The 19,338-nt window shown below is 46.9% G+C and overlaps 1 protein-coding gene across 1 annotated transcript; it reads left to right on the plus strand.

Annotated features, from left to right (window-relative positions):
• Positions 1-7,963: 7,963 nt before the first annotated feature.
• On the plus strand, positions 7,964-19,113 carry LOC311629634 (putative spermatogenesis-associated protein 31C2; the record flags this gene model as incomplete). The annotated part of the gene is made up of 6 exons (XM_084897902.1): positions 7,964-8,099; positions 9,251-9,320; positions 10,205-10,266; positions 10,936-12,126; positions 17,335-17,446; positions 19,107-19,113. The coding sequence occupies 6 exons, from the start codon at positions 7,964-7,966 to the stop codon at positions 19,111-19,113; spliced, it is 1,578 nt and encodes a 525-aa protein (XP_084754028.1).
• Between the last annotated feature and the right edge of the window lie 225 nt (positions 19,114-19,338).

Here is a 19,338-nt window from a genome sequence, read left to right on the forward strand (position 1 = left end):
TTTAATAATTTTTGCTATACTTACCATATAAGTACTATTATTACAGATTGATGGGTTCTATAGTAAAATCTGTTAAGGCATAAATAAGAGCTTGTATTTCTACTGAAATATAAGAGGTTTGAAGGATCTTTGCTCCTTTGCTGTAGTATATCTAGGCTTTTTAGAATTGGATCTATCTGTAAAAATGGTTAATACTTGAGATAAAAAAAAATTTTTTTTTAATGTGGTAGTTAATACTATTCCCTGTGTTAGAAATAAATCAAGCCCCTAAGCTAGGGTTCCTGGTAGAATAAATATTAAGTATTTTGACTTCTATGTAGAAGGGTGTGTACATCGACCTTCCTTGCCCTTGGTCTTGGGCAACTTGTAGCAATGTACAGGTGCTGACTGCTATCATGGCAAGGTATCTTTACTTTAAAAATAAAGCAAATTTACTTCTGAATTCATAAGCCACAAATGTTGCATTGCCTTTAGCTTAATTAAAATGTAGGCGGCTACATACAGTTAGGATTCAATTATTTATAAAACATTGGCTTCTCATGTAACTTAATTTATATGACATTGATTATATTGCAAAAGCTAATTTATAAAGTAACTTAAGTAGGTATTTTTAGTTTAAAAAAAATGGCAAAGAAACTTATTCAGTAAAACTTATAGGTTTGATACTTTATTGGTCTGATCCAAAAGCATGGCTTTTATCTTTTTTGAAATTCTATTGCTGTTGAAAAATTTGGCTATATTTAAGAAATATATTGTTTTTGCCTTTCTTATAGGCAAAAACTTTTATAATATTTAATATATACCTATTAATTTTTGATAAGGCTTTCCATGGAATTTCAAGTATATTAGATCTGTTTTAAAAAGTTTTCCTATAAGAAGAGAGAATAAATTTCTTCTATTACTCCGGGCCCTTGGAGCTTTCCAAGAATTATCTCTGTTAAGGCCTAGAAATTTTAACATGGAAAAAAACATCAAATAAATATCTATATATGATTTAAATATTTTAATACTTGTTATTATTATCTTAAGATATCAATTAGATTTAGACTAGGTTTTGTATAGAAAATTTTTGGCTGAGATCATAGAATTAATCCTCTTTTTAGTTAGATCAATAATAAGCAACTTATTTTGAATTCCTAATTATTAGAGGAAATATAACATTTTATTTTCTTAAAAATAAGTTTTTATGCTTTAAGTATTTAATCACCACAACTCTATAATTTCTCCTAATTTAATTTGTTCTTTGAATTTTTAGAGCTGGCAAGTTAAATATATTTAGTAGTTCTTAGATTAATAACACTTTATATTTCTAAGAAAAATACAAGACATAATCAATTAATAGATTCAATTCTGTCCTCTAGGTTTTTTATGAGGCAAATTTAAACTGTAATTTTTATTTGCCAGTGGCTCTGGGAAACTAGGTTTTGTTTTTTCGACTGTAAATTATCACATTCTTTAAGATGGCTACTGGCAGGACACTATATTAACTGTCTGCTGGGGGAAGGGCCTTTACCCTTTCCTCCCTCAACAAAGGATGTAGCCAGTTATCTGGACTACTTAGATCTTTATAATTAATATATTATTTATTTATATTTCAATAATCTCTTTGAGATTCTAGAATCAATTATAATTATTTTAAAGTATTTGGATAAATTCTATGACAGAGACAAATTTACTTATTTTCTTGAAGGCCTTAAAAGTTAACTTTTCAATAAGGTTCACTAGCATTTTGAAAACTACTCTTTATTATGGAAATGCAAATCTTGTTGCTGGAATTAGCTTGAATTTCTTTCAAGAAGACTTTTTCGCTGTTTTTCTCAGGAAAAATAACCAGCTCTGGGTTTTTCATTTCTGTAGCCCTTGTAAAGAGTTAAGGCTAGTTCAAGACTTATCTAATATCCGAAATCGGACGTGCGCACATTTAGTCTTATACTAGCTTTCTCTTTACACGTGTACAGATATCCCAGATGCATTTCTAAATTTTTAAAACTTTTTTATGGTGAGAAAGGAAACTTTTAATTTAATATACTAGGAGAGCGGCTTCTATATTGGATCGCCTCATGTCTCTCCCTTCCCCCATATCCTGCTTACTTTAGGGAAAGCATCAGTAATAGATCTGGCTGAATTTCTTTTCATGCTTAAAAGATAGACAGATCTCAATTTTTTTTTCTTCCTTTTTGGCTTTCTGAAATAATAACTAATACCCAATTTGGCCAAGATTTGCATTTCCCTGCGAGTTCTCTTATAATTTTTAAACAAGGCATTAAGTAGTCTTATTGCAAGTAATCTTAATGTGGGAGATCAGATAGCCCTGCCCTCTCCAGCTGCCTTTGAATTTATTCGCATCAGAGGCAGTTTCAGCAGTGGAGTTCCACTTATTACAGATTTTAAATTCCATACATATACTAAGATTCTAATTTCAACAATAAACAACATTATTTTGTGATCACATAGACTTCAACATTCACTCTAAAGAGCACTTTTACTTTGTCCCATGCTTTACATGGACACCGTAGGAAGTTAGCATGCTATATAGCACTTGTACAAAAAGATCCTAGCTAGAAGTCTGCCCCATTTTTACTCCCGAATTCACTCACCAATTCGCCGCTTTCCACTTACTTTCACTTCTGCCAGCCGGCAACTTTTTTTAGCGGCGGCCTCCTAGCCTCTCCTCCTATCTTTGGGTCCCTATTTCGGGCGCCATTTACCGGAACCAGCCGGTACTACAGGTCCTGAAGATCGGGCTAGGTGGCTCAGGAAAAAAGAAAAGGACAGAAACAGCGGGGGTTCAGGAGGGCTGGAATGCTCGATGGCACTGCAGCAGCAAGTTTAGTAAAGGCGCAAACTCTTTTATACCCTAAAGCTGGGCATTCCTCCAAATGGCCTTCTCTCGGCATGATGGCTACGTGCCAGTTCCTTAAGACCTACACAGGGAGATAGCTGTCTGGGATATTTTGTGTAATTTATAAAGTTGGGGATTATCATATGTTTTATATCATGGCTTATTTTAGGAGTAAAATTATGTAGTACAGAGTGCTTATGCAGTTGTATAGTTCTATTTAAGATCTTATATAAATATTTATGTAGCATCACAGACTAGCTAAGTTATAAATTTTCATATTCTAACAACTGAAAATAACTTCAGTCTTGTTATTGTGGATATTATTACTCACAGAGCAAACAGTAACTTCTAAATATCACCTCTGAAAATAACTAATGATATCGTTAAATGCAAAAACATGATTTTTAGGTCATAATCAATTTATGGACAATATTATCAGTAATGTTTTTTTAAAAATACCAAAGTAGTGCTTCAAAATATTTTCTGGGTTTCCAAAATGGCAGCAGATTTGGTAGAAGCTACGCTGACCTTCTCCCAGGACCAAACTGGAATTACAACTAAAATATAGAAAAATCATCCTGAATAACCAACTGAAGTCTAATTGAAGAGAAGCCTTATAACCAAAGACTTACAGAGGAGGCCACATGGGGACTGGTTGGAAGGGCAGAGGCGTAAGAGGCCTGGCCAGACTCCCATAGGCAGCAGCTGAAGTTCCAGAAGGAGATCTCAACTGTAGGAAGTTTCCCCCCGACAAATCTGGGCCCTAAATCCAAAATCGGCTTCCCCATCTAGAGCACCAGAACCAGGAAAGGTGTCCACAGAACATCTGGCTGTGAAAAGCAGCAGAGTTTCTGCTCACCAGGGAGAGATAGCTAGTAATTCAGGCACCCTCTTAAAGGGTCAATACACAAATTCATTTATGGCCACTCACCTTGGGCGCTGGCAGAGGGAGGGCAGAGTAGACTAGAGCTGTATGAGGAGAGTTTAGATTTGGTAGCTCTGGGGAGAGAGAGGAGAGGATAGCTGCCTGGATTGCTGTGTTGAGTCATTCCCCAGATATTTCTCAGGATGACCTTTCCCCTCCATGCAGCTTTACCCTTTGGGAAAGCAATAGCCCCACCCATTGGAATCCCTCTTGCCCCACCCTGTGGAAGTTAAGTAAAGCTGAGCTCTAGTCACAGGCTCATTAAGTGACTGAAACTAACAAACAGCCTGAAGACAGAGGCAGATCCCTGTGTGCTTTGATTCTTGCCTCCTCTGCTCTTTGGCCCAATGCTAGTAAAAGCAGACTTTGGGCTTTTGTATACACACCCAGGCCCAGCAAAAAGAGCCACAATTTGTGGGTCATTGAGAGCCCCAAACAGATTGCTGGGGGCCAAACACAGACAGTGTCTGACACTGGCTTATACCAGAGTTTCTCCAAAGAGGCCCAGAAACAATAACCCAGTGGCCAGCTTTACACAGAAATGGAGCTGGACTCAATAAGCTGCACAAGCAGCATATCCACAGGGAGATCTCAGCAGGCACCAAACCCAGCTGAGATAAATTCCACTTCGTATCACCAGCATTTACACAGCAGCTTGCATACTGTGTTGGGGGATTGAGCTTCACTGTCAACCAGCCTGAGGGTCGAGCTCTCACGTGAACAGGCTGATAGCAATCAAGATTCAATTACAACAGGTGAGCCCACACAGCACGCACAAGGGATATTCTTAGAGCACCCAGTGGTAGTGATCAGGGAGACTGCACCACTGAGTCTCACAGGCCACCTACTACATAAGGCCACCCTACCAAGACTGGGAGTCATAGCAGACCTACCGAATACATAGAAACAAATGCAAACAGGCAGCCAAAATGCAGAGGCAAATGAACAGACCCCAAATAAGGAACAAAAGAATACTCCAGGAAAAGGGCTAATGGAGTAGTGGTGAGCAATTTATCAGAGAATTTAAAGTAACGATTATAAGGATATTCAAAAGCATTAAAAGGAAACAGATTTCAAACAAAAGAAATGGAGGAGAACAAAAGACTGGATATAGAGTTCAAAACCACGGTTATAATTTTTTTCAGAATTTCCTAGAAAAGGCTCATAAATTTGATAAGACCCTTGAGGATATGAAAAAGGAACAACTAGAAATTAAACATACATTGATTAAAATAAAAAATATTATACAAAGACCCAAAAGCAGTTTAGAAGAATGAAAGATCTGTAAAACGGCACAAAGAGGAGAGGGGCACTCATCCACAGAAGCAAGAAGAGAAGAGAATCCAGAAAGTTGAAGATAGTTTAGAAGCCTCTGGGACAACTTCAAGCATACCAACATCAGAATTATGGAGGTGCCAGAAGAAGGAGGGAGCAAGACACTGAAAACCTATTTGAAGAAATAATGACCGAAAACTTCCCCGACCTGGTAAAAGTAATAGACTTACAAGTCCAGGAAGCGCACAGAACCCCAAACAAAAGGAATCCAAAGAGGACCACACCATGACACATCATAATTTAAATGCCAAGAGCAAAAGACAAAGAGATAATCTTACAAGCTGCAAGAGATAAACAGTTACCTACAAGGGAGCATCCATAGGACTATCAGCTGATTTCTCAACAGAAACCATGAAGGCCAGACGGGAGTGGCAAGAAATATTCAAAGTGATGAAGAGCAAGAACCTACAACCAAGATTACTCTACCCAGCAAAGTTATCATTCAGAATTGAAGGGCAGATAAAAAGCTTCACAGATCAGAAAAAAGGAGTACGTCACCACCAAACCAGTATTATATGAAATGCTCAAAGGTGTTCTTTAAAAAGAGGAAAAAGAAGAAAAAAGTAAAGATAAAAATTATGAACAACAAATACATATCTATCAACAAGTGAATCTAAAAGTCAAGTGAATGAAAAATCTGAGGAACAGAATGAACTGGTGAATATAATAGAATCAGGGGCATAGAATGGGAGGGGATTGATAATTCTCAGGGGGAAAGGGGTGTCTGTGTGGGGGGGTATGGGAAGAGACTGGGGGAGTAGTAAGGGCAAAGGAATGGATGGGGACCAGGTGGAGGGGAGCTATGGGAAGGAAAAAGGAGAAACAATTGTAATAATCTGAACAATAAAGATTTATTAAGATAAAACATAATAAAATAATAATAAAAACAAAAACACAAAAAAATAAAAATAAAAACTGACACCAAAGAAATACAAAGGAATGTAAGAAAATATTATGAATAATGAAATACCAAAATATTGGACAATCTACAGTAGAAGAAATATATAAATTCCTAGGAACATACAACCTTCCAAAATAAAATCAGGAAGAATCAGAAAACCTGAGTAGACAGATTACAACTAGTAAAATTGGAGCAGTAATAATAATTTTAAAAACTCCCAACAAACAAAAGCCTTGGACTGGATGGATTTACAGGTGAATTTTACCAAATATTCAAAGAAGAACTACCATCTATCCTTCTCAAACTACCCCCAAAATTCAAGAGGATAGAAGACCCCCAAGTTCACTTTATGAGGCCAGCGAGAAGGGGACACACATTCCCTTTAAGTGCACCTGGGGTGTCAAAACAAATTTTCCATGTGGGTCCCCATTACTGCTGCTGAAGGGATGCAGAGGGAAGTCTGTATGGTACCATAAGCTCTCTCTAGATGGTTCAGGCTGGACTTGAGGCTCCAGATGTCTGGAGGGGAGGGCATGGAAGGCAAGGCACAGTCAGAAATGAGAATATGTACAGACACACTAGAGATATCCGAAGAGACTGCTTAAGACCTGAATCAGCCCCAGGTTTGGACCCCTTGTCTCACCTTCCATCCTACAAATCTTAAGGGTCAGTACCTCAGCTCACCCTGACCCATTCCTGGTTTCTGAATATAGCACAAATGCACATGTCTGAATGTTTATGCATTGTCCCCAGATTTATATGTTGAAATCCTAACTCCTAAAGATGATAGGGCCTTTGAGTGGTACTTATAAGCCCTCATTAATGGGATTGGTGTTTTATGAAAAAGGCTCCAAAGGTCCCTAGCCTCTTTCCACCATGTGAGAACACGGAGAGAAGGCTATAGCTGTGAACCAGGAAAAGGGCCATCACCAGAAGGTGGCCTCATGCCTTGACCTTGGACTTGCCAGCCTCTAGAACTGTGAGAAGTAAATTTCTATTGTTTTTAATCTGTCCAGTTTGTGATATTTTGTTCTAGCAGCCCTAAGGGACTAGGACAACATGTTTCAAAACATATATGGAGAGTGAAGACTGGGCCAACAGAACATTTGAAAAAAAGTTTTAAGTAGAGAAATTATGGAGTCTTGGATTTGAAAATACTGCATTGGTTTGTAAAAGGATGGGAGAGAGGGGGGGGGAGGGAGAGAGAGACAGAGAGAGAGAGAGAGAGAGAGAGAGAGAGAGAGAGAGAGAGACAGAGAGAGAGAGAGAGAGAGAGAGAGAGAGAGAGAGAAACACATGTCCCAAAAGTCTTTGTGCAATTTAAAGCTTTACTAACTCAGAAATATAAATGCTGTAAATTTATAAGATTATTATTTAAAGATTTAACTACATATAACTCTTTAATACTTAGATTTATACATCATGAATAACAAATTATAACTTTTTTGTGTGTAGGTAGCTCTTATTGTCAAAACAAACACTACTCAAAATTCACAAAACTGAGTAAGTCCAAAAGTTCTGAGCCTGGGTTTATACAAGACAAAAATATGATGTGCAGAAGCTGGAGTTGAGGACAAAGGAAATAAAATAAAAATCCCTGGGAAATAGCCACAATTTCAGGTTCAAGTTCAGATTTTCAAGGTTTATGAAACTGGTGAGCCTCAAGTCAAGATCTCTTAGGGACAAAGGGAACCTTCCAGATGAAACTAATAGGAAATTGGCTAAGGTCTCTCTGGCAGGACGAGAGAAGAGCTGGAAGGAGAGATCTAGAAGGTCCAGAAGGGCACAGGGAGATGCGGGGCTGGGTGTGGGGGATGGGCATCCTCCTCCTCTTATTGCCCCTCCCCCACCCTCAGGAAGCTTTGTGACAAGGTCACAGCTCTGTGATGCAGGCCAGGGATTCTGCCCCCAGTGCACTGGCAGTGCACAGTTGCCTGAGGGCAGCAGTGCGATTCAGATCATGGAGAACCTTCTCTGTCCTCTGAAAAGCGCCATTGCTACCTGGCAGCGCTCCAGTCCTTGCTGGATGATGGATGTCATCCTTGGCATCGTGTGTGGAGCGCTGCTCTTACTTGTGTACGTCCGCCACTCCGAGAGTGCTGGACCCTCACCACCCTGGAGGGAACATGGAAACACCAGGAAGGTGAGGATCTCTTGGCCCAGGCCCAACGGAGATTATCTTTTTTCCTTTCTTTTTTTTTTAAATATATATATCTTATCAATTTTTTTCACAGGGAGGATGGGTGAGGGAGGGAGAGTGAGAAACATCAATGAGACCTGCACCACCACCCCCTCCCCACCACTGGGGATGTGCCCGCAACCAATGTACATGCCCTTCACAGGATATGAACCTGGGACCCTTGAGTCCGCAGGCCAATGCTCTATCCATTGAGCCAAGCCAATTAGGGCTCTTTTTTCTATTCTTATTCCCACTTTTCTGAATGTCCTATGGAGACTCCTGTGATGCGAGTAGAGAGCAGCTGCTCTCAGGAAAGGATAGAACCTCATCCTGCTGGGAACCAGCCAGGCAGGAGGGTTAGAGCAGGGGAGGAGTTCTATGCAGAGATGTCCCACCAGGAGGCCAGCTGTGGTGGGGCTTAGGGCGCGGCCCCAAACACAGTGACCAGTGGCCAAGGACGGAATGCTAAGGGCCCTGGTTCCCCACCGCCTTCCTGGGCAGGTGCCTCTGGGGAGCCTCCCCTCTGTGGGGCTGATCAGAGGACAGTGGCCTGAGGGAGCCCCTGGGGCCGCTGAGCTGGGGCTGGCGTGGGCTGTGGCCTCAGGGAGCACAGTCCCACCTGAGGGAGCTCCAGGCAGGCTGCAGGTCTGAGGATGTGTGTGTGTTTCTTGAGCGGAAAAGCAGACATCAAAGAATTCAATGGTGCATCTCACATAGAAAATTCTTTTTTCCATTCCTCAAAGAAGAAAACAAAATGTTTTACCCACTTTAAAACTAAGCAAAAGGCCAGCTTTAAATCAACATGGTTTTATTCCTATCATAAATACTCACTGAACCATGAATTTCTCAATACTTTTGGAGAAGAAACAATAAAGCTAAGACTCCACAGAATACTTGAGCATTAAAGAAACTCTGACACTAGAAAATAGTAATAAGTGAAGGGGGCAGAACCAGAGAGCCCGGGAGGTAACTGTAGAGAGTCATATTGTTCACGAACCCTGAGCGTCTGCCGCTTGTCTAGAGAAGAGAATGAGATGGGGTCCCAGCCCCCCGTTTTTCTTGTCTCAGCGTTCAGTGGAGCCCAGGAGGAGCAGGAGCAGCAGGAGCAGGAGCAGGAGGAAAAGTGCAGCTTTGAAAGGTGAGCTTCTGCCCTCACTCAGGCTGCCTGAGACTTTGCCTCCATCTGCACTGTCCCTGGGACCAGGCAGGTCCAAGGATGCCAGCGGCAGAGCTGTCTCTCAGGAAGCAGGGCCTCCGTGGCTCCTGGAAGGAGGCAGAAGGCAGATGCTTCCCAGATCCCATGCTGGGAACGAAGCCTCAGGGCCTGGACCTGGGTGCTTCCCTAGCAGGGGTCCCAGGAGGGCCCTGGGCTGTTGTGGACCAGTAGTGCCGGACTGGGAGCAGGACCCCAGGTCCAGCTGTGGGCGTGCTGCTTACCTTTGCTCAGAGCCCTCCCTGGTGCCCCTGCCTTTTTTCCCCACAGGGACCTAGGGGGGAGGGGGAGCGCAGGGGGTAGTGGATGGAAACACTTTGTAAATGACAGAGCACTACCTGTGCTGAGCCTTCCATCCCTGTCAGGGGTCATATGGCCTTGACCCTGATGCTTGGGCTCCTGAGGCAGCTCTCCAGGGTGTCACTCTTAAAGGCCCATGGCACTCAGCCTCCCATCAGACCCCCTGGCCCTGATCCATCATGTGACCCAGTCTCCTGATTTCCAGCCTGCAGAGAGTGCCTGCAAGACCTGGAAAAGACTCGGGGCCTAATTAACCTTCTCGGAAGGTAAAGAATCTTCCCCTTCTCTCCTGGGTCCTCTTCCCCCGAACCTATGACGTCCCCTTAGGCCGCCTGGCACTGCCCTGGGAGGGGCCATGGGGCAGGGTGTGGCGATGGCCCTGGGGTGAGGGACAGCAGGAGCACTGGGAAGTCAGTGTCAGGACCATGAAGGACCCTGGAGGTGCCCACCCCGCCCGGCCTGCCTACCCGCCTGCTCCTGGCTGCAGCCTGTGCCTCCATCTCCTGCAGCCACCTGGGGAGGCCCCCTGAACAGGGCGGCTTTCGTCAGCGCTCCTGTCAAGACCCCTCTGGTGAGGTCTGCGAAGCAGCGCCTGCTGGAGCCAACGGGCCCTGTGGGGCGCCTGTGGAAGATGCTGCTCCCACCATGTCCCCCTCGGCCTCTCTGGCTCCTGTGACTGAGTGCCCGTTACCTCCGGCCTCCACCTTGTCACCAGGACCGACCACCTCCTCTGTCCCCCTTCATTCGCACTCATCCCTGAGTGCCTCTCGGACACCAGAGCCTTTTCTTTTGCTGGATGACCTTTCACCACAGCCACTTGCACTTTCCTATTCCCCTTCACTTCCCCCTGATTCAGGGGCCCACCCTCCACCTCCCACAGCCTCCTCTGCCTCACCACCACCACCAGCCTCCACTCTGACTCTTCCCCAGTGTGACTCAGTGGCACTGACACTGGGCCCCGTCCCGCAGAGCTCATGTCCACACACACCTCGGTCGACTTCTCCCTGCCCAGTTCAACTGCAGGCTACAGTCTCTCCACTGCTTTCCCATCCCCAGCCCTTGTCTCCCTTGGCGTTCCCATCTCCACCCTTGCCCCCACCTCTGGCTCAGGTCCAGACCCGATGCTCTCTACCAGACCTACCACCTTCTTCTCCGCCTCAGATTGGAAGCTGTGGAGTATCATGCCCCACAGCCCAGAATGAGACACAATTTTTATTCCCAATTGAGATTCCACATCCAGAACGGCCCTTGTTGCAGAAGCAAGTAGAAAGCAGGTGGGATTTATCCTCTGTAGTCAAAAGGTCTCAGGAAGTCTTCAGTGTCTTCACTTCCAACTGTCCCAAGGACAGCATCCTTCCTGAGAATTTTCCTATCAATCCTGAGCCCCGGAAGCAACTGGAGCCGCATCTGCAAAACTGGCATATGCAACACAGCTGGGAGCTGTCCCCCAAGATCCAAGAACCTCCCAAACCAGGGCACCATCAGAGCAAATTACCAGACACCTGTCAGGCAGAGGACAAGCATGAGTCCTCACAGCCCTCTTCACACACAGGTGAAAGCAGCAATGACACACAGAGCGTGGGGCTCCAGCTAAGCCCCGTCACAGGGAAGGTCCCAAAAGATCTCTCCAGGGGCTCAGAAAGCTCCCTAGTGGCGTTTCACAGGGTAGACTCCGAGGAGTCAGAAAGTGACGTGATGCTTTTGAGAAGGGACTCCGGAAGTGATTTACTGAGGAACTTAGACAAAAATCTAGAAAACACGCTAAAAGGCCACTTGGACAGCAAGTTGGGACAGAGGAGCAAGAGCCTGATGAGTGTGCATGGACGCTGGCTTGATGTCAGCCACTCTTCTGCCAAGGCTGACACTCACATGGAAACCAAAAATCTGGGAATTTTGAAGGATTGGGAACCCTGCATGAACACCTCTCATGGGGTGGTCTTTCTCGATACTGACGTTCAAAAGGTGCTGGAAGCACATATTACAAAGTTTTGGGTGAAGCACAGGTGGGGCCTGCCCCTCAAGGTCCTCAAGCCCATGCGTCTCGTTAAGTTGAAAAGGGCTCAAACCTCACCCATTCCCCACTCATCTACCTGTGTATCTGGGGCCTTCTCAATAGACAAAATGGTTGAGTTCCCGGAAAAACCATCTCAGGCCTGTCCAGGAGAGAAAGTGAAAACAGACGACTCAGTTCCCACCCTGGCAAGATCTCTCCTTGCCCCCTCACGTGTGTGTGAGGAAATGCAGAGTGCTCTGGGAGGGACCCCACCGGGTCCTTCAAAGGCCTCTCTGACTAGACAGGAGGGTAGGCCACCATCTCAGTCTGTCTCACTGACCTGGAAGAGGAAGACTGTGGAGTGGGCTGAGAGGGATAGTCTAGATCTCAGTCCAGGTTCAGCCATGGCCAGGAATGATCCAAGAGGGAAGGGCAGGGGTAGGGCCTCACAAGAGACCTTCAATGGGGTAGCAATGCAGGTGATGAACTTAATATCCCAATCTTTGAGGGCCAAAGAGATCAAGGAGACAATGGAGGCCAGTGTGTCCCCTGCTCTTCAACCAGAGTTGGGAACCAATGTACAGACAATATCCCAAAACATCAATGCACATTTGAAGACTGTAGAATCTCCAGGGACCAGTAACGACTCCCCAGTCCCTAGAACATCTTTTCTCCAAGAACGAGGAGAGCCATGCCTTAACAAAGAGGTCATTAATGAACTTAAGTCTAAAGTGCAGGTACCGTCAAAGAACCAACCTCCAGACAGTCCCACACACATGCCCCTTGCTGCAGACAAGGTGCACCACCGCCACTCCCAGAAAGCGCCCCCTGGAGTCAGGCCAGCGTCCCATGTGTTATGTGGCCTTAAGACACCCCAAAGGAGCAGCCAAGGGAAGCAGGAATCCAGAATGTCATATATGCAGGACTTGTGGAAGAATCAGAGACAAATGATTGCCCCTACCTACATGAGACAGAATTGTAGGAGGCCCAACTCAAGAGAGCAGGCAAAAGGGCCTGAGAAATTGGGGACTTCTCTTACTAGTAGAATGACCCCCTCTGCCAAAGCTTGGGGCACAGGAGACTCTGTTGAGAGGCAATACCCCTATCTGGAGCCAGAGAAGAAACAGGGTCCTTCTGAAAGTTTCTTCAGACAAACAATGAGGCTCTTTTTTCAGGGGATTTTCCCCAATAAAAAACCCAAAGGTCAGGATGCTCTGCTAGACTACAAACTCAATTCAGCTACTGCCCAGAACAAAGTACCAGGCAAAAGCATATCAGTTACGGGCAGCAAGATCCCTGAGGCTCAGACACTCATAACAACTGTAGGGCAGATTCTCGAGGAGAAAATTCACCAGGGACTTCGTACCACAGCATTAAATGAGCACAAACAGGAACCCAAAACCCCAGTGTGCAGGTATGTTTGCTACAGCAGGCTTCCTTTCTGCGCGAAAGGGGGAGTGATGAGTCACACAGCCTGCAGTCACCAGGCCAACTCCAATCAGAGTTGTTCCACTAGGAAAGGGCAAGTCAGACAGACAGAGTGCTTGAAAAGCATCAAATTCACTGATGAGCCCGTGGGCCTGAGTCGCCCCACATTCCTGGCCTCCAAGACATCTTTGTCTTCAGTCAGATCCTGCCAGCATGGGCCAAAGGGGCCAGGTGCCCTAGGCCACCATCAGCACTGCCCGAGGCACTGTCTTTTTCCGGTAGGTGTCTTGTCTGCTCGTCCATAAACATGTCTCCATGAAAAAAATCAGTCCATTTTCTCAGCACATTCAAAATATTTAATTTTCCTCAATATATGTTTGTTTCCTCCTAAGAGCTGGTGCAGTGGCTTCTGTCTGTGGTGCTCAGTGTACACTTTGGCTTCTAGAAGGGAGGGGCATAGAGGGAGACTGACTGGCATTGTAAGCTTATCTCAAGTTCTTTCACTGTGTGTTTTCACAATATGTCACTACAGAGCAAAAACTCTAAAACAAGAAGAGAAAAATCCATAAAGACCCACCCCAGGATCTGGTTCAACTCAATTTCTCCTGCTTCTGCTCTACTTTGAACTTTATGCAGCTCTAGGGAACAGGTTTACAGGGACATCACAGGGCTGGGCATCCCACTCAGGCTCCAGAAAGTATCAGAGCAAAGTAAATGGAAGTTTGGGGGTGGGTGTAGTGGTGTGGAGGTTGCTGGGCCCTGAGTTCAAAAGCAAGCTCTTGGTGGGAAATTAATAGCATCTGCCCTTAAGATGAAGGCTGGGGTGGAGATGGCCCTGTGAGCCCCTCTGAGCTTAGCCTGGATAAAATACAGCTCCCCTCCCCACCCCTGCCTGCCCCACACTTAGAGCCCAGCGAGGAAGGCACTCTTCACTCCACGTGGATAGAAGGCAGTGACAGGGAGTCTGCTGAGGGCTGAGTTCACCTCTGCCCCAGATGAGTGAGTGGCCATGGCCACGGGTCACCTGCCTCTCTCTGTGTAAATCCGAGGGAAGGAGTTCTGGCTGGACGGAATGGAGCGTGACTGTGTGGGATCCCAATCTGACAGTCGGATACCATGAACCTCAGGCAGAATGTGGGTAAAGAAGGGAAAGGTTGGATCCAAGGAAGAAGGCAAAGTGGCACAGAGTGTTCATAACTGTGCAGTGACCGAGGAGCCCTGAGGTCCCACCGCCATCTACAGCCTGGGGGTGGGGGAAGGGCTGCACCCCAGGTCTTCACCTGCTCCTACTCCCAGTCCACAGACCTAAAGAAGCCACCTCTAGGGCCAAACGGAGGGGTAATGTCCTCACAATACTTAATAAGCCCGCACACCCTCACCTCCTGAGTTCTAGAAAGGATGATTAACGACACGTGGAAAGCCAGGACGAGGGAATTCAGATATCACTCCCAGGGTGGTAACCTTCACAGAAACACATGAACCAAGCCTGCTCCGGGGGAGAGATGGGGACTCAGAAGGCTGAGACCAGCTGCCATCACATAAGTCTTAAAGGGGCCATCAAACAGGACTTGGCACATGGGAAGGTGGAAGGGACCTCAGAATGGGGGCTGCAGGCCAGGAGAGGTGGGGTCCCTTTATGCTCTAATCCTAGTGCAGCTGCCCTCCCCGCCCCCAACCATACCTGAAGTAGGAAGAGAGCTTACCCTCTGAACGGAAGGCAGTGTCATTCCTTCCGCCTTTGTATTGTAAGAAATAATAACAGGCCTCACATAGGTATCCAGCGCTTTCCAAAGGGTGCACTCTGAGAGACTCCATACTTCTCCTTGCTCACAGGCAGCCAGGTGCCCTTGCCTTGGTAAAATCTCTTTTAATGTCAAGTGTGTATCACTGGGTAAGTCTCCCAGAGGCTCCATCGGGAGGACGGCCTCAGGCCTTTAAGGGGAGCAGGGCTGACACCAGGGCGGTTTTGGCCTATTTATTTCAATCAAAAGTAATCCTGCCCTCGGTTCCCCATAATTAACAAGTGTATAACTATCAGTTTTTCAACTCCCTTAAGTCACTGAATCATAAAATGATGGAATATGGTCATGGCATCGGCTAACATTCCACTGGATCTTTTTTACAGTGCAACATACGCTGGTTCAGTTTATTAATCAGAACAAAATGGGATCAACTGGGGAATAGTTCACAGAGGGAAAATACCTTTTTCAAGTTGACTATCTTAATGGGGTTCAAATAAGTGATTATTCTTTCATCGTTTGAATTAAAGATAAGAATGAAAGATATAGAGAGACAAATGAGAATGACAATACAACATATCAAAACCTCTGGGATTCAGTGAAAGAAGTAATAAAAGGGAAGTTTATATCATTACAGGCCTATCTCAAGAAACAAGAGAAATCCCACATAAACAACCTAACATGACATCTTAAAGAATTAGAAAAATATCAAAAACAACCAAAAGTCAGCAAAAGAAGTGAAATAATAAAAATTGGAGCAGAATTAAATAAAATAGAGAACAAAAAGGCTAAACAAAAAAATCAATAAAACAAAGAGCTGGTTCTTTGAAAAATTTAAGAAAATCAATAATCCTCTGTCTAGACTCACTAAAGAAAAAAAGGAAAAGACCCATATAAGCAAAATGAGAAATGAGAGAGAAGTCACCACAGGCATCAGAGATACACAAAGGAAAATACTAGAATATTATGAAAGAGTAAATGCCACCAAATTTAATAACCTAGGAAACATGAATAAGTTCCTAGAAGTATATAACCTTTCTATAATCAAAGAGTCACAATTTGCAGTTCGCTCCTCTCTCCTCAAAACCGTTTGCCGTTTTTAGAGCAAATTGTTACCGGAGATGAAAAATGAGTGCTGTATGTTAATTTGAAAAGGCGGCCTCAATTGTTGGACAAAAATGAGGCTCCACAGAGCCTCATTTTTAATAGACTGAATCATGAATAAGAAAACCTAAATACTAGTTTACTTGCTGCTCCATCAAGCCTCGAGCGTTAGGGAGGGAAGGCAGACATTGCCCTGCCTTTAGGGAGAAAGGAAGTTCACAGACAATGTGAACATAGGACAACTGTGGGTGGCATGGGAGCAGGTGAGAAGGGCATCCAACCTGGAGGGGAAGCAAGGGAGGAAGGGTGTTGTCAGAAAAGACTTGTTAAAGAGATGAGGACTGAACAGGGGCTTGAAAGTTGAACTGGAGGGGACCAGGCGCAGTGCAGGGAATGACAGCACAAAGTATAATAAGTAGACCACACCTACTAGGTGCCTCCCAGGCTGTCCCACTTCCTGCTGTGTGACCTGCCCTCAGTCCTGACCTCCCCACCCCCACTTCCCCACAGAAAAACGGGGAAAGGAACTCGCTCCCAGGCTCTCTAAGGGAGGAGGTACTACCTGTGTTTCCCCGAAAATAAGACATCCTCCAAAAACAAGACCTACTTACAGGTTTCCTTCTGAGTGAAATATAAGGCATCCCCCGAAAATAAGTCCCCCCTGCCCTCCCTAGGCTCTGTCTCCGAATGCTATTGCTAAACATGAGAGATTTGGCCCACTGATTCTGAAAGAAATGGAGTCACAAGAAATTCACCAGGAAATTCAGGAATTGGATTGTTATGATGATGTTCCAGAAGATGGTGACATGATTGTCATTGAATAAATGAGTAAATTCTTGATACTGTAGGATTCACAGTTTGTCTGGTTTGTATTGACAACTACAGTACCCCCATACCCTATATAGGTAATAAATTTCCTTTATTTTCATTTAACAATAAATGTGTACCGTATACTTCTTCATGGAAAAATAAGACATCCCCTGAAAATAAGACCTAGCACATCTTTGGGAGCAAAAATTAATATAAGACACTGTCTTATTTTCGGGGAAATGGGGTATTACAATATCACCCCGGGAGCTACTGGAAGGGGAGCAGCAGACAGCAATGAGCACACAGGGACACAGGCAGCCCCTTTTGAGCATCGTGATTTCCCGGAGGAGTGAAGGGAGGGCACTGCCCTTTCCACAGATTCCACTTCAGTCACTAGGAGCCCTGCAGGCTCCCTGCCTGATGCCCCGCCCTCCAAGGTGTCCTGTCAAGTTCATTTCCTGTGATGAAGAGGGTTGGCTGCAGGGAAATAGGAAACACTTCTTCCCTTTTCTTCCCATTGCTCCCAGCTTAGTGTTTACAGACGCTAATGTGCCAATCTCTCCAGGATTCCACATAGCCGTGGACTTGGCCTCGCCCATGATTGAGGTAGTGATGGGCCTCCAGTCAGACCCTCTGTACAGGCTCCAGGGAGATTTCGGGGTTCCCAGGTCTCCGAGGTGTGGGCAGCCCAGGCTCTGCCTCCCGCTGGGAACCATTCATCCAAACAATAACTCAAAGGCAGAAACAGCAGGCGAGTGGGGACAGGCGCACAGACACCCGGGGCCAGGTGTGAACGTGATGGTGACAAGGCACACAGGTGAGCAAGTGTGTTCTCTTCAAACACACTCAGTGTTCCTGACAACCTGGGGGGAGACGGGGTAACTTGTTTCACCACCGAGACCCTGAAAGCAGGGAACTCCCAGGACTAATTCGCACAGGGAACGAGGGTCCAGGCTGTGTCCCTCAGCCTCACATTGGCATCCAGGGCCGGCCACCCAGGCAGGGACACATCGGGTGCCCATGGGGAGGGTGCTGACCCGGGAGGGCTGGCAGCTTCTGGACCAGCCCACGACACACGCAGAGTCTGGCACAACCTCTGAGCCCCTTTCTCTGTGTTGAGGCCCAGCTGGGCAGGGAGGGGCAGCGGCCAGGAAAGACGGGCCAGGTGAGAAGTCTCCTTCACAAAGTGCCCAGAGGCCGGAGAGTGGGTGTGCCCGCCGCACGGGACAAGGGAAGGCAGCGGAGGAGGAGCTGAGGGCTGAGCTGGGATTCTGTGGGAGGGGAGGCCCTGACATGAGTCCATTCTCCCCTGAGCTGTGTGGGCAGCAGAGGGCCAGGCCTCCTCTGGAACTGCAGGGCCTCAGCCCTCCCATGGCTGCTCCGGGGCCTCCGCCCGGGCCACAGCTCTGCTTGCTGGTGGGCAGGGCCCTGCTCAGAGCCTCAGCCTTCCCACCCAGCCTGAGCCTGGGAAGGAATCAGATAGTGAACTTGGGGAAGAGGCATTGGCCAGAGGCAGGGGATGAGGGCCAGGACGGGGCCACCTGGGAGCAGAGCTGGGACAGGCAGTTCTGCAGACAGGGGTCTCCTACTGGCTCTGCTCCCACCAGCCATGGGCCACAGGCACCCGGGCCCCTGCCGCCCCTGCGGGTGGCGCTGGTGAAAGGGCCCCAGGGGTGTGAGGAGGACCTGATCCCACGCGGATGTAACTCTGTGTCAGCATCTATCACACAGAGCCCAGCCATGGCTGGAGGGAAGGTACAGCAGTCGTCGGTCCTTGAAACCCCGTTGTCCCTGAGCCCAGGCCCCCAGCCACAGCAGAGGGGTCCTCCTCCCCCAGCTGGACTAGACTGTCCCGCACAGAAATCCCGCAAGGGACTTGGTATCCTCCCACCACTGTCATTCCCGTGTCCCCCCTTCAACAGGCGTGTCGCCATTACTCCCTGTCACCCCTGTTCCAGCCTCCCGCACCCCCTCACTCTCAGTCACCCACTGAGACAGGGTGCTCCTCCTGCAGGAGGCCCAGGGGGACAGCCTGCCCCTGAGGCCCAGCCTGTCCCTCTCGGTCAGGCCTCAGTCTGGCCTTGGGAGCAGAATGATGGAGGGGTCCCCGGGGATGAGAGAGCTGTGTGCTCCCAGGAGCAGTGGGAGGAGGTCCCTGTCAATCAGGAGGAGGGACTGAGGGTCCCTGTGGGTGCAGAGCGCCCAGGACCTCCCGCATGCTCCCTTCCTCTCAGGTCCCCTCCAAGGAGCAGCGCAGACCCGAGTGTGGACACAGCAGCCCAGAGCATTTTCAACCAACACTCTCTTTATTCATAACTGACCCACAATGCCCCACAGGTGCTAGCCCTACCCCCACCCTAACCCACCCGCCCTAAGGGTCCTGCCCTCCCTCCTACCCCACCCCAGACCCACCCCCCCTTAGGGTCCTGCCCTCCATCCTGCCTCCATCCTCCCAGGTCAGGGGACCAGCAGGATCAGCCCTGCCATGAGAAGGAGCCCGTGGCTCCTCCGGGGGACAGCCAGGTCCCATCAGGTCTGGGCCCCTCGGGGCGCGGGCAGTGGGGGGCGC

Source organism: Pipistrellus hanaki (genome assembly GCF_964339955.1).
Source record: "Pipistrellus hanaki genome assembly, chromosome: 11".
Classification (NCBI taxonomy): Eukaryota; Metazoa; Chordata; class Mammalia; order Chiroptera; family Vespertilionidae; genus Pipistrellus; species Pipistrellus hanaki.